General features: G+C 38.7%; 1 protein-coding gene across 1 annotated transcript; it reads left to right on the top strand.

Annotated features, from left to right (window-relative positions):
• The first annotated feature begins 508 nt into the window (after positions 1 to 508).
• map1lc3cl (microtubule-associated protein 1 light chain 3 gamma, like) lies at positions 509 to 5,284 on the top strand. Its single transcript, XM_022187183.2, has 4 exons — positions 509 to 3,863; positions 3,969 to 4,024; positions 4,113 to 4,219; positions 4,471 to 5,284. Exons 1-4 carry the CDS (start codon positions 3,806 to 3,808, stop codon positions 4,658 to 4,660), a joined length of 411 nt encoding a protein of 136 aa, XP_022042875.1. The 5' UTR covers positions 509 to 3,805; the 3' UTR covers positions 4,661 to 5,284.
• Positions 5,285 to 14,060: the final 8,776 nt, after the last annotated feature.

Here is a 14,060-nt window from a genome sequence, read left to right as displayed (position 1 = left end):
CACAAGTTTTTCGAATAGCTGCATGAAGAATAGCCCGAGTGTCCAACTTGAGTGCAGGACAGCAAATGTTCAGAGCAGCATGTCAGCAGGAACATTTAGGAAGCTGTTCAGTCCTCAGCGTCTGCTCATGAACACCAGGGGAAAATGTACACTGATAAAAATGATTTCAAATACTTTATAATGGTAAATTCATCACATGATTGCACTGTATTAAAATCTGAAAAATATTTAACATTTATTTTCTATATCTTGAAAGAAAGAAAAGGATTCTTTATACATTATTTGACTGTAAAATGACACTGGTTACTATATTTAATCATCTTAAAATATTAGTATTTTACAGATATTTCCTTGGATTGTCACAATTTGTCCGTTTTTTCAGAGGTACAGTATTTCAACATTTTCTAACACATTTTTTCTAGCACACTTGCTGTGAGATTTTTGGATTTTTTTTAACTGATTTTTTACTGTGTACTTTTACTGTCCCTTGACAACTAAATATTACAAAATAAAGTTAATAATCAACTTAATTTCTATAGTGCCTTTAAAAACTTTAACTACAAGGTGCCCTAGAAAGCATCAATGTATAGAAAACATTTTTTTAAAATGCCAATAAAACAGAAAAAGAAGACAATGAAAACCAATAAAGGCAATGATACATTAAGAATAGCAAGAACAAAACATTAGAAAGGGATGAAATGTTGCATGGAGGCATTAACTGACTGTAAGGGCAGTTTGTTGTAGAGCACTGGAGCTAAAACAGAAAAAGCTGTGTGCTTGTTCAGCATAAAGACTCTGCAGACCCACACAGGTGTTTGTAATTGCTCTTAGTGTCCCTCCTGTCAGGTGCAAATGAGTCGTTACATGTAATTATTTCACTAAACTCTGTGCACTGGAACAATAACAGGCTAGTAAGTGAAAACACCTGCGTTTCTATACAAATTATGTACTCACTTTGCAAAGTATTTGTTATGTTATTGATTTAATCAGCAGAAAACCAGATAAAAATTCTGCTTATACTTTAATGCATCAGTCGATATAGATTCACTAAAAGTATAAGTACATTAAACTAGTTTTGCAAACAAGAATTGTAAGATAATAGATTGGGCTTTTGATATTCTTTCACGTAACTAAAGCATCTTAGTATCATTAGATGTTGCATTTTCTGGCTTACATTATAGTGGTACTGTAAAAATGGTTTTAAAAAAAGCATCCATCTTCTCTGGGCCTCCATCCAGGGACCACTCAAGACCAACTTTGACCTTGTGAGGTGAAATTTCCAACAAATTTCCCCTTTTCTTTTTTCTCAAAGACATCCTGACCAAACAACTAAAAGCTGCTTCAGTTTCAGGGTCTGTCCCTCCATTACAGAGCCGTTATTAATGTGATTAGTAACACCTGGACTTTAAGTGCAGCCACAAGTAAAAATGTCGGCTCTGAACTCTTGCTTGAAGTAAAATGCAAAATAATAGTCTCCATAAATCTTGCAGATCCAGTTAGCTTTGTGTCAAACCACTATTCTAAACCTTTATCATTCTAATTTATTTAGCGTTCACATGGTGCATTATCATCGGTAATATTTTAACATCAATCTACGTTGAGCTAATGGACGCACAGTAAAACCTTCAGCACGATTTATATGAGAACAGAAGTTGGTCTGTTGAATGTAAGAAGCTTCAGATTCTTCTCAAAACAAATGAAGAATATTATTATTTCTGGTGTACTGTCATTTTTCCAGTCACCAGTCACAAAAGAAATCCATATTTGCCTTTTTTTCCTCAAATTGGATCACTTTATAGTGAAACTGCTGGATAAAACATTCATATTACTGTTGTAGCTAAACAAATGAAATATCAATCGAAGTACAGAGAACCTTGGTGCTGCCTTTTTAACCAGCAGAGGGGGATCTTCACCCACAACAGAGTATCTGTCCGTGATTACGCTTTCTAGGCTGGTGATTCAGTAACTACAACCTGACCCTAAAGAAAGAGAAAATGTTCAAACCTGACATAAACTGTTAATAAACTCAGCAGACAGTTACTTTGCAATGTGCTCTATGATTTTTTAGAAACACCTCTTATATTTGACATGATGCAGGAAGTTTTACCAAGAAACTTTTCAATCAAAATGAACCTAAATGACAAAACATTATACATTATACATACATTAAACATTATACTTTAGCTTCATGAGAGAAAGCCACTGCTAAAAATGTCATAATTAATCTGAAGTAGAATTCACCAGAAGGCATGTGGGGGTACTCTGAAGTCAGCTGGAAGCAAATCATTTGGGCTGATGAGACCAGAATTGAACATCCCCACACTAAGGCATGGTGGTGGCAGCATCATGGTGTGTGACTGCTTCTTGGCAGCAGACTCTGGAAGGTTTGTAAAAGTAGACGGTAGAATAAATGCAGCAAAGTATCAGGAAATCCTTCAGAATAACCTGATGTGGTCGGCAAAAGAACTTCAACTTGGGAGAAGATTTATTTTCTAACAAAACAACGACCAGAAGCACACAGCCAAGGCTACAGAGAACAGACTGTTCTTAGACGGCCAGATCAGAACCCAGACCTCAATCTAACTGAGATTATTGTGGCTAAACTTGAAAAGGGCTGTTCTCTCACGGTCACTGTACAATGTGACGGGGCTTGAGGAGTTTAAAAACAAAGATTGGGGTAAAATTGCAGTGTCCAGATGTGCAAGACAGATTGAGATCATCAACAGAGGCTCAATGTTGTAACTGCAGTCAAAGATGCACCTACTAAGTACTGACTTGATGGCGGTGAATAAGAATGCAATCACTTGTTCTACATTTTATAGTTTTCATTTCATTGACATTATTTTATAGAAATCTGCAAAACTGTATTCCCTTTGACATGAATGAGTCTTTTTTGTTGATTCTTGTCAAAAAAGGCAAATTAAATTGACCATGATTCAAGGTTGACAAAAGATAAAAGGGGAACATTTTCAAGAGGGGTATACATTTTATAGGCACCATATTGTCCTATATATGAATGTGATTACTATTTTTGAACAGTAGGCGATTAATTATCCCAAAGAGGAGCCATGACAGAGGATTACATAAAGACAAGTATTGAGATACTGCATCAGAAAGAAACACAGCACTTTGTACCAACAGCATCGTATGGACTACAGTGACTGTCAGCACTGAGTGATCACTGTCAGTCGTGTCTAAAAGACGAGTGTATAATGGAGGATATGAGGACAAGATGAGCATCAGTCATGAGGTCAGAAGTTAACACATTGATCAGTTTCACAACAACCAAATCTAATGCTAAATGTGTCACCAGGTTTTTAAGTGTGACATTTTGGATCGTCTGGTCTTGTTCAGGGACTGGAGGCTCCTCATGTTTGTCATGTGTTGTTCATGCTCTTCATGGTGGGCTCCCCTCAGCACTCCACTTTCTTCATGTTTGTGCCCCTCTATGTACGTGACAGCAGCACCGATATCACAAGCAGCTGTGAGAATGCTGGCAGTGAGATAACCAGTATGTGTGAATCTGGTCTGAACCAGTGAGGAGGGCAAGAACATGCACACAGATGCATCCATACGCTGCCCACCAGGACGAGGAGTGTGTCTTTGTTTGCTGGTGTCACATGTCGGCTCCTCCCAGCTCCTATAAAACACCGGTGGTTGCAGCAGCTCAGTGGAGTTTGCTTACTTCCACCTGAGGGGACTTCACCGTCAGCCCGGGCAAGACCGCCACTCCGGTGCCACACCGCCTCCATCACCACCTCCATCAGCACTGGTGTCTGCAAACCGCCCTGAGCAACAAGCAAGCATGGCTCCTTTTGAGAAATCCATGGAGATGATGCCCTTCAAGCAGAGGAAATGCCTCGGTAAGACAACTCAGCTGTTGCATCAACTTGTATTGTACAGTTGACCTCACAGTGCATTTTAAAGGGTAAAATGTGTATACAACAGGGTGTTCCACTTCTTTTTAGCAACAAGAAAAGATGAAGTATGCAGCATTCGATCAAAATTCCCCAACAAGTTGCCTGTGAGTTGGTTTAAATTTTGCTATTTTGCCAACGTAAAGCTTTTTTATTGTGTTGTTTTACTACTAGCTGATGAATTGTTGTGTTCAGGTGATTGTTGAACGTTACATCCGTGAGAAGACTCTCCCCCTGCTGGACAAAACTAAGTTTCTGGTTCCCTTCGAGCTCACCTTGGGCCAGTTCCTCTGTCTGCTCAGGTAAATGATCTGCGCTTCAATGCACAGTTTGCATTTGAATCTCACCTCATGGCTCATACTAACTCCTCCAGCAGCTTGTTTTCCTCCTCAGTCCAAACCTCCCCTCTATTCACTTTCTCCCCCGAGCTGTCAAACTGTGTATCGAACCCTCGATACACGCCTCTGCCTCCCTCACATTCCCTCCTGTTTTGTCCTCTACATCTTTGCTGGTTTCCAGCCTCAAGCCGCCTCTCCGACTGTCTTCCCTTTAGGAATAAGATCGCTCTGGACTCCACCCAGGCTCTGTTTCTCCTGGTGGCAGAGAAGAGCATGTCCTGCATGTCCTCCAGCATGGGGGAGGTATATTCCCAACACAGAGATACAGACGGCTTCCTCTACATCACCTACGCCTCGCAGGAGATGTTCGGAGCAGCTCATCCGGCAGCGAGGCCGCCCTGCTGAGCCCGACACAGATAAATGAACTGACCAACAGTGGAGACACCACATGACCAAGCTGGGAAAAAAGGACCAACTGAGCCAAACTGACACTCTTGTTTTATTCCAGTTTTGTAGCCCCACAACTGCACATCTGCCTACCTCATCAAACCTCTCAGTTGGTTGGCTCTTCAGCAGGCCAAAACTGCACTGGGGTGGACAAGGCTCATCCTCTGAAGACTTTGGTTTGGATTGATTCTATGATTGGCTTATAGTGCTTGTACTGTTCCAAAACCAAGAAAATATTAAAATCATAATACTAGTATTGTCTCTTCCATTAGGCTTTAAGCAAATTAACTGTTTTCATGTTGCTGTAATGGTAGTACAGCCTGTCTAGTGGAGCTACGCGTCCTTCTCTGCCCGACAACAACAGGGTAAATATCTTAGCTGGCTATCAGATTCCTTCTTAGCACTTATCTCCCCTTTATCCTCCCCTTTTTTTAATCGCTCCTTCGTCCTCCCTCGAGAATGTGAAACTGTCCCACAGATTCATCATTACAGGAATTTCTGAGTCGCTCTTGGATGTCATTTATTGCTGCCCTGATGTGTTCTGTATCAAATATATCACAGAATAAATTCTCATCCTTTTAATCCATTGATTTTGTGTGATATTTACTCGTGTCTCCTGAAACGTTAAATTACACAGGTGATAATATAATGCTGCTTGAACTGGTGGTGCTTCAAAATATCAGCTTTTTTGGTAACCAGGTGCATTTTTGGGAAGAAATTTGGATGTTTTGAGTCAAACGAGTCATCATGCATGATGCTGAGTTAAAATACATAACAGACATAATTTCATATCCTTTCAGGGCTTTATGGGGTGTTTACTGATCTATACTAACCCCAGTTGCAGCAGTGGGTGTGTTACACTTGAAATCCCGTAATTTCGCTGCGTACTCACACACACAAGTGCCTCATTCCTCACCTGCCTCTGAGAAGTGGCACTCCCCCCACAGAAGTGAGTTATATAAACCCGACCCAGTCAACTCTCCGCAGGGGTCAGTGTGTCAGAGAGCTGGAGGGGTTATTTTTAGACATGTACTGGACAAATACTGAGAGATGAGGTGAAAGAATGAGTCGGGGGTGTGACAGGAATACAAATGCAAAACAAAGAATGAGATAAACAGTAAAAAAGCTGCCCTTTGTAAACAGTGGGAGAAAAGGAAGGAAGAGGGGAAGAAGAGATGAGGGGAAAATGATGACGACTTCACAGAGTAAGACAGGAAAAAGGAAGCAATGTAAAGAAGAGATATACAGTGGTGGAGGGAGGCAGCTATCCAAACACACAGTGTACAGAGGCGCAGGGATGTGGAGTCACACTGCCTCCCACTTCACACCACCGTGGACATTCCAGCAGCTTTCTGGCAATACATTATCATAGCTGAACAGGAGGAACCTCGGAGCTGCTGCCAGCAGTAAATGAGTCTTTGGACCACAGAGAACTCAGCGGTTTTTTTTTTTTTTTTTTTGCTTTTTAAAAAAAAAATCTTATTACAGCGTACGACAAGCTTTCATTCTATTTCCACAGAATTGAAAGTGTTTCTCTGTATAGCTTCAGATTTTTATTTTTAGAAGTACAAAAAGAAAAAAAATGCAGAAATCAGTGTCTGAAATTATGTAGAATACAATGTTTGGGAGCTTTTACCCCATCTGTTGAATTAAATTGTGAATATAGAACATGCTGTCTACAATATCACCTCATATTCCTGCAGGATAAAATGTTCATTCTTACACCATTAATGAACTTTGTGTTTGTTAGTCAAGGTGTTTCATACACTTAACATGATCTTCTAAAAAACAGTATATGAACAGAAGTACAGAGGCTACACCAGAAGATGCAAACCAGTCATTAGCAAGAAAAAGAGGAAGTTCAGACGGGAATTTGCCAAAGTACAGAGAGTTTTATGGTCTGATGAGACAAAGATGAACCTTTACCAAAGTGATGGAAAGGCTAAAGTTTGGAGAAAGAAAGGATCTGCTCATGATCCCAAACATACAACCTCATCTGTGAAACACACTGGAGCTGATGCCATGGCTTGAGCTTGCATGGCTTCTTCTGGGAGGGGTTCCATAGTCTTCACTGATGATGTAACACATGATGGCAGCAGCAAAATGGAAACATTTTGTCTGCCAATTTAAATAAAGATGCAATCAAACTGATTGGGAGATCCAAGATAATGACCCAAAGAACACTTCCAAAGCAGCAAAGGAGTTCATCAGGGGCAGAAAGTGGAAGTTTTAGACTGGCTAAGTCAACCTCCAGACTTAAACGTGATTGAAGTTTACCTTTACCTGCTTAAGGGAAGGCTGAAGGGAGTAACCCCCCAAAATAAACAACAACTGAAAGAGGCTGGGGTGAAAGTCTGGAAAAGCATCACAAAAGAAGAATGCAAAAGTTTGGTGATGTCATAGCGGGTCACAGGCTTGATGCAGTTATTGCAACTAAATATTAAGTCATATTCATTTCAATCTGTTTTAAGTCTATCTGTTCCAACACTTTTGCTCACCTAAAAAAATGGTGTTCCGTTATAAATAATGCTGTCTTCTAAGTTACGCATCACATCCAGATGTAAATATCTGGAAGTAAAACCTGAAATGTACACCTCTTGTCTCATAATCATGGTTTCATGTCAAACTCAAATGTTTTCAGTCTCAAAGAAAAATAAATGATTTGGCCTCATTGTTCCAATACTTTCGGATGGGAGTTTATTTCAAATGTATAAAATGTGCATAAAATCTCAGGAACCTCTCCTCTCAGGCTTGGAGGTAAGAAGATGCTAAACAGTTAAAAGAGTCAGTACTTGTAAACTAATATTTATGGCAGTTTTATCAGCTATAATTACCTTTCTAATTATCTGTTTTTTTTATCCCTTAATATTTTCTAAATATTAGGTCCATGATCTCATACATTTTGTAACATCTGTGAAGTGGTCGGACGTGGAAGAAAGCTGAAAAAGAGAAGGTTGCAGCAGGAAACATCAACTACTTGAGTCTTCCATGACACTTGAGTTTAGTGAGTAAGGTAAGATCAGAAAGGGAGCTGCCACTCAAACGAGGTTCTTCCACCCAGAGAGGACCTCTTTTGGTTGTCGCTGCTACACATGCTGCCCTAGTTGAGGTTTTAGGTGGAGTATTCCTTTTTACCAGCCCCTCAGGTCTCTTTGAGGATTTGGGATGGAATACTCGGTTAAACCAACATTTTAGGTGCATGTCCAGGGATTTTTTGTGGAATGTTCCTTTATGGTGAACGTGTGAGGACCTTGTAGGTGGAATATTTCCTGAAACCAACCTTTTAGGTCAACATTCAAAGATTTAAGGTGGAATAGTCCTTTAAACCAACCTAAATTTCATGTTTTGATCATTATCAAGTGATAAACCTCAATCCAGACTCCTCATAATGACGTTTGAGATTTATGCTGCTGTTATTTGTTTAGTCCAGACTAAATGACAGAAATCCACAACTGTAATTTTATTTCAGGACTCAGTTATTAAATGTCAAAACAATCCATGTCCATCCATCCATTCTCTATACACCGCTTTATCCTCACGAGGGTCGCGGGGGGGCTTGAGCCTATCCCAGCTGACTCAGGCGAAGGCAGAGGACACCCTGGACAGGTCGCCAGTCTGTCGCAGGGCTACATATACAGATGAACAATCACTCACATTCACACCTATGGGCAATTTAGAGTAATCAATTAACCTCAGCATATTTTTTGGACTGTGGGAGGAAGCCGGAGTGCCCGGAGAAAACCCACGCATGCACAGGGAGAACATGCAAACTCCATGCAGAAAGATCCCGGGAAAGCCGGGACGTGAACCAGGGATCTTCTTGCTGCAAGGCCAAAGTGCTAACCACCAAGGCACTGTGCAGCCCAAAACAATCCATGTGACTCTAAAAACTCAACAGCTTTACAAACTCTAAGATTAAACTCTCCACAAGGAAGCAAGTTGTGAAGAGTCTGTAGTTCTTTGGTCTGAAAGCACAAGAAGAGTCGACTCATTAAAGAAGGAAACAGGAGATATTGTTGGTTCTTCTGTTGCTCTGCAGTTCCCAGTTTCCTTAGAGTGAATATCAAGTTTCTATTTTAAATGATTTACCGTGTGAGCCCAAGAAGACTTCAATAAACTCCCTCCATCCCCTGGACATAACATATTTTATTACCATAATAAATCTTTTTTTAAAATATGTTTTTGAGTTTCAATCATAGTTTTAGCATTGTTTTTTTCTCTTTGCTTGTGCAGTTTTGTCATCTGTGTGAAAGGTGCTAAACAAATAAAATTGAATTGATAAACTGAACAACTGACTAACTAATGTTTGTGATAACTGAAGTATTTTCATTGTGATTTAAGGATTTGTTTCAAGGTTGGGGTTAAAATCTTGACAGAAAAAAAGATTAAAGAAATAAACTAAATTAAAAAGCAATTAAATCAAAGGAAAAAAAACATTTAATACAATAAAACTTTTAAAAAGAAAACTAAACATTAGATACAATGGGTTAGGGTTAGGGTTAGGGTTTATATTAGACAAAACATTTAATTAGATAATTAAACAGAAGATACAAAACATGTAAATGGAAAATTAAACATTTTTTCAACAAAAATATTAAACATTAAAGATGAAATATTTTAGATAATTAAACATTAGAAAATATAATTAAGAATATTAAACATTTAAAAAAATACAAAACATTAATTTGATTAAACCTTTAAAAAGACAAAACATTTAATTAAAAAAATAAATGTTTAATTAGAAAGATAAATATTAAAACAAAATTTTAAATAGGAATTAAACAGAAAATACAATGAAGCATTAAAAAATTAAACATTAAAAGGTGGTAAAGCATTTAAAAAGTAAACCCTTAAAGATTTAATCTAAAAATTAAACATTGGGAAAGAAAAGGAAATTTTTCAAACAAGCCGATAAAACATTTGAAAAAACAACAATTGAACATTAAAATGACAAAACTTTTCAAAATCAAATCAGACATTAGAAAAAAAAGGTGAGAAAAGAGCAAAACTAAACATTTAAGAAGAATCAAACTAAAGACAAAACATTTGAAAAGACACCAGTTAGACTTTAGAAGATCAAATTAAACAGAAAAGACGATAAAACAATCAAAAGAGGAAAAACAGATAAAGGTCCTAAAATGTTTTCTAGTCTGAAATGAAAACATCAAGTTGTTTCTTCAAACATTTCCTCTTTCTGTGTTCTTGGTTTGATTGTGGACAGATTTACTAAGAACTCATTTAAGAAAACTTCTTTCCAGAGAAAGTCTTCTTGTAGTTGAAGGCATCGATCAAACTAATGTTACCTTCTGAACTCCACAAACTTTACTGTTCAGTGAAGAGAATCAAAGTTTGTTCAGGATTTCGAAAGAGCCCACAGGTGAAGGTCTGAGAAGAACTCAGATGGATGGTCTAAATGTGAAATCAAGACTCGTGGTCACAAGTTCTAATGCTTCTATTCACCAGAAGTTCAAACTAACACAGAAGTACTGAGAAACTTTTAAAACTTCAGCCCTCACACTGTCTGAAGGTTCAAACTGACAGTGAACTACTCAGGAACTTAGAAGATATCAGTCCTCAGACTGTCTGAAAGTTAAACCTAACAGATCTACTGTGGGACTTAGAACATTTCCGCCCTCAGACTGTGTGAAAGCTCAGGTCCTGAGGACTCGGGAGGTCTCAAGGCTTTGGAAAGTCTTGGAACTGAGGGTTCAACCCTCCAGCACAAAGGCTGAAGTCCAACCTCCTGAGAAAAACAGTCGAGTCGAGACTCGAGTTAAAAAAAAACCCTCAAAAACGGCAACGAATAGATGACAAATACGCAAAAAAAGGAGAATTAGTATCTGAGCAAGTAGCTCAGGGGGGTAAGAAGAGAGACTACCAAGTAGAAGGTAGTAGGTTCAAGACCCACTGCCAGCATTTTTCTTTGTCAGGCTTTTCAAAAATTTTAAGAAAAGCCTGGTCTTGAACTGGCAATCTGCAGCTCCATAGGTATACTCTTAACTCACTGAGCAACAGATCAGATAAAAAAAAATATGATTTCGTTGTCCCTTTGACATTGTAGTTTCCAAGTGACCACATGGGTGGAGCCAAGGCAGAGTCTGGGTGGAGTCAGGGCGGAGAGTACGCGGGGAGGTGGGAGGCCCCGTCGTGGAACTGCAGGATTTAAAACTGTTCCTTCTATTTGACCTGTTTATTAGTTTTTCGTGGAGAAAGTTATTTTAATTGTGGATTAGTCTCTAATAAACCAAATAAATTGGATTAGCCAAAATGTTTAAATTTCTTACTTTGTCATATTTTACATATGACAAAAAATATAGAAATAAAGCGCCGTGAGACAATTCGACCTGTGATTGGCATTATATGAATAAAATGGAATTAAAATTGTATTTTGTAATGTTGGAGGAATTCAGCCATATATGTTGGAAAACACATTTTCTTTGACCATTAATCTGTTGATTGTTTTCTCCAGTAATTAATTTCTTGTTTTGGTTTACAAAATGTCAAACCCAAATATAACCCAATATACATTCATGATGCAGGAATCAGTTTTTCTCTTTTTATCTTCATTTAGTCAGAAGGATAGTTGATAATGTGTGAATTGTTGCAGCTTGTGAGCCGTAAAAGGTTTTAATCTTTGGGGCCGAGTGTCAGAAAACATTTAGAAACCAACATCAACAAAACACTCAAAGATTTAAACATAATTAAAGGGAAATCCAACTTTTGCATGACAATGTCTAATTAAAGGACATTTATTTCCAACGTAAATGTGTGATATTCATCCTCTGGAGCTTCTCTTCACATCGTCTTCCACTTGGACTGGTTTGGTCGGGAGCATGTGCAACAAACATCTGAAAAACGGCACTTTAACATCAATAAATGACTCTGAAGTTTAATCTCTACATAAATGAGACTGAGTCTGGATGTGCTGCTCTGTCATTAACTCCTAAGTTTAGGGAAAGTTCAAACTAAAGAGGACAGTTCAGATCAGACTTGAGAATGAGCTTATTTTGAACAAACATCTCAGACTTTCTGAGCTTCAGCACCTCTAGCAAGGTATTTTCACAACAAGCAACTCAAGAGATCCAGAAGTTGGAGAGAGTTAGCTTTAGCTGAGCCAAAGAATATGTGGGACACTAACCTAGCAAACATTTTAGACTTTTCTCTATGAATTCTGAGAAATAATTTCCTATTTAATGACAGAGCTACATATCTGAACTCAGTCTCATTAAAACAGACTCTAATTCAGTGTCATCCATCCATATTAAAGTGCAGTTACCCAAAATGTTTGTTGCATGAGCTCCAACAAACCCTGTCCAGGTAGAAGGCCACTTTGACAAACAGGAAGTGGAAGATTCCAAGCAGATTTATAGAAGGGGGAACCGGACTGTACTAAGTGTGGTCGAGTATAGAGGTGTTTTGTGGGTTTTTAAGGCTAATTATGATTATTAGTGAGACATTTGGAGCAGATATTCGTTTGCAGTAAATGAAAGTATTTAAAATCTTGGAGTTGATGCCATCTTTTCATACCAAAGGCTATACTATGATGTTTTCTAAGAGACATACTATGCTACTCTAGTATCTGTCTTCTCCTCCGGCATCAGGAAACGCCTTCAAAGCTTCTTCAAATCCCAATGAAATACAATCAAAAGATCAAACTTAGTCATTCAGGTGCAGTCGGACAACGAAGTTGCGTTCAGGAGCGTCGGAAATCGGAGTATCAGTAATGTAAATTTCTGACGAAAATATGGGGGGGGGGGGGGGGGGGGGGCACACGGGGTGACCAATCAGATCACGGGGGTGACACTGCCCCCTGTGCCCCCATGGAAGATCCACCACTGCATATAGCTCACTACTCCGTTAACTTCTTTACTGTTTTATAACATTTGTTTTTTCTTAAAAAAATTTCCAGAAAATATTTCAATCACCTTTTTTTATAAAAAATAAACTAAAATTAATAACATGAGGCACAGTAAATGTCAAACATTCAAGAGAAGTAACAACAGAAAACAGAGTTAAGGTTACACTGATATTATTGTGACCCCCTTGTGTGTTTCTGTCAGTTAGTGAAGTTGTACTTTATATACATCTTTGTCCAGATTTATACAACACGTTATGAAGACTTTGAAGGTATTTAATAGATCAGAATCAGAATTACTTTATTCATCCCCAAAGGAAATGAATAAATGAATGAATAAGATGAGCAGCCAAGATCAGAATCATCATTTTAATATCTGACCAAATCTGAAATATGTTGACCATCACCCTCTGCTGTTCCTGAGTTACAGTCAGAAAAATGTTTTTGCAGAACACTATAAAGTCACAGTGAAGCTGGCCTTTGACCTGTTTGATAAAATATTAACGCCTTCATCATTTCATCACATCGGGCATTTGTGTGAAATTCTGTTTTATGAATTCTTGATTTACAGCCAAAAACCTGTTTTGTGAGGTCATAGTGGCCTTGACCTTTAACCGCCAAATTCTAATCAGTTTATTGTTGAGTCAAAGTGAGCAATGGTGCCAAATCTGAGGAAAGTTTCTGAAGGCATTCCAGAGAAATCATGCTCACATAAATGGGACGGCTGGACGGACAAACTGAAAACATAAAGCCTCTAGCCACAGCCTGCACAGAAGCATAAAATGAAGGAAAAGTCCAAATCAAATGCAAGTAATCTGTGCAGCTTTTTGTTGTCGGTGCGCAATGCTAACAATGAGCAGTGGTGCTGTGCCGATACTGCAGCAGAGGACAGCTGAAAAAGCACACAGTCTGTCTAAACACCTGTAATAACTTATAAAGACACAAGAGAGCGCCTCTGGACTTGATCATGCCATGTGTATCTGATGCTGCCTGGTAATCTGGTGAGTCAGTGTGCAGACTTTCAATGAGCCTCCGTGCAGGCTGAGAGTGGCGATGAGACAGGAAGGCATGACTGTGAGCGTGGCATGAAAATGAAACGCAGCATTGTGCGTTTCGGAGGTAAGCTGGTGCTCTCAGCTGTGATTCAGAGGTCACATATATTCTACACAATCAGATGATGCTTCCAAGTTAAAGGATAAATAAATCTGTAGAAATGTCAGCGTACATGACCAGACATGAAGTGGAATGGTGTGAGGTTGTTTACATCATTCTTGGCCTCGCTTCAACCACCTAGTTGCTTTTCTCATTACAAACAGGTTTCACATGGGGAAACACCTGGGGAATACAGGCTGCTGAGGGTGATTTACATTTCAGTTTCTTATATCTGCAATGCATCCTATTTTAATCATGTAAAACAGAACAGATTCAGACCTGCTCAGGTTATATAATAGCGCTGGTTCATAAGGTGAATATAAACATCTATATTCGGACTCTGGAGTGAGC

Source organism: Acanthochromis polyacanthus, chromosome 10 (assembly GCF_021347895.1).
Source record: "Acanthochromis polyacanthus isolate Apoly-LR-REF ecotype Palm Island chromosome 10, KAUST_Apoly_ChrSc, whole genome shotgun sequence".
NCBI classification, from domain to species: Eukaryota; Metazoa; Chordata; class Actinopteri; family Pomacentridae; genus Acanthochromis; species Acanthochromis polyacanthus.
Note: the sequence above shows the minus strand (reverse complement) of the source record. Positions and strands in the feature narration are given on the sequence as shown.

Excerpts from the sequence above, each read along its gene's own strand:
- map1lc3cl (XM_022187183.2), top strand. The coding sequence starts at position 3,806 with ATGGCTCCTTTTGAGAAATCCATGGAGATGATGCCCTTCAAGCAGAGG. Across the intron at positions 4,025-4,112 it reads AATTCCCCAACAAGTTGCCT|GTGATTGTTGAACGTTACAT; the intron begins GTGAGTTGGTTT and ends TGTTGTGTTCAG. Across the intron at positions 4,220-4,470 it reads CAGTTCCTCTGTCTGCTCAG|GAATAAGATCGCTCTGGACT; the intron begins GTAAATGATCTG and ends TCTTCCCTTTAG.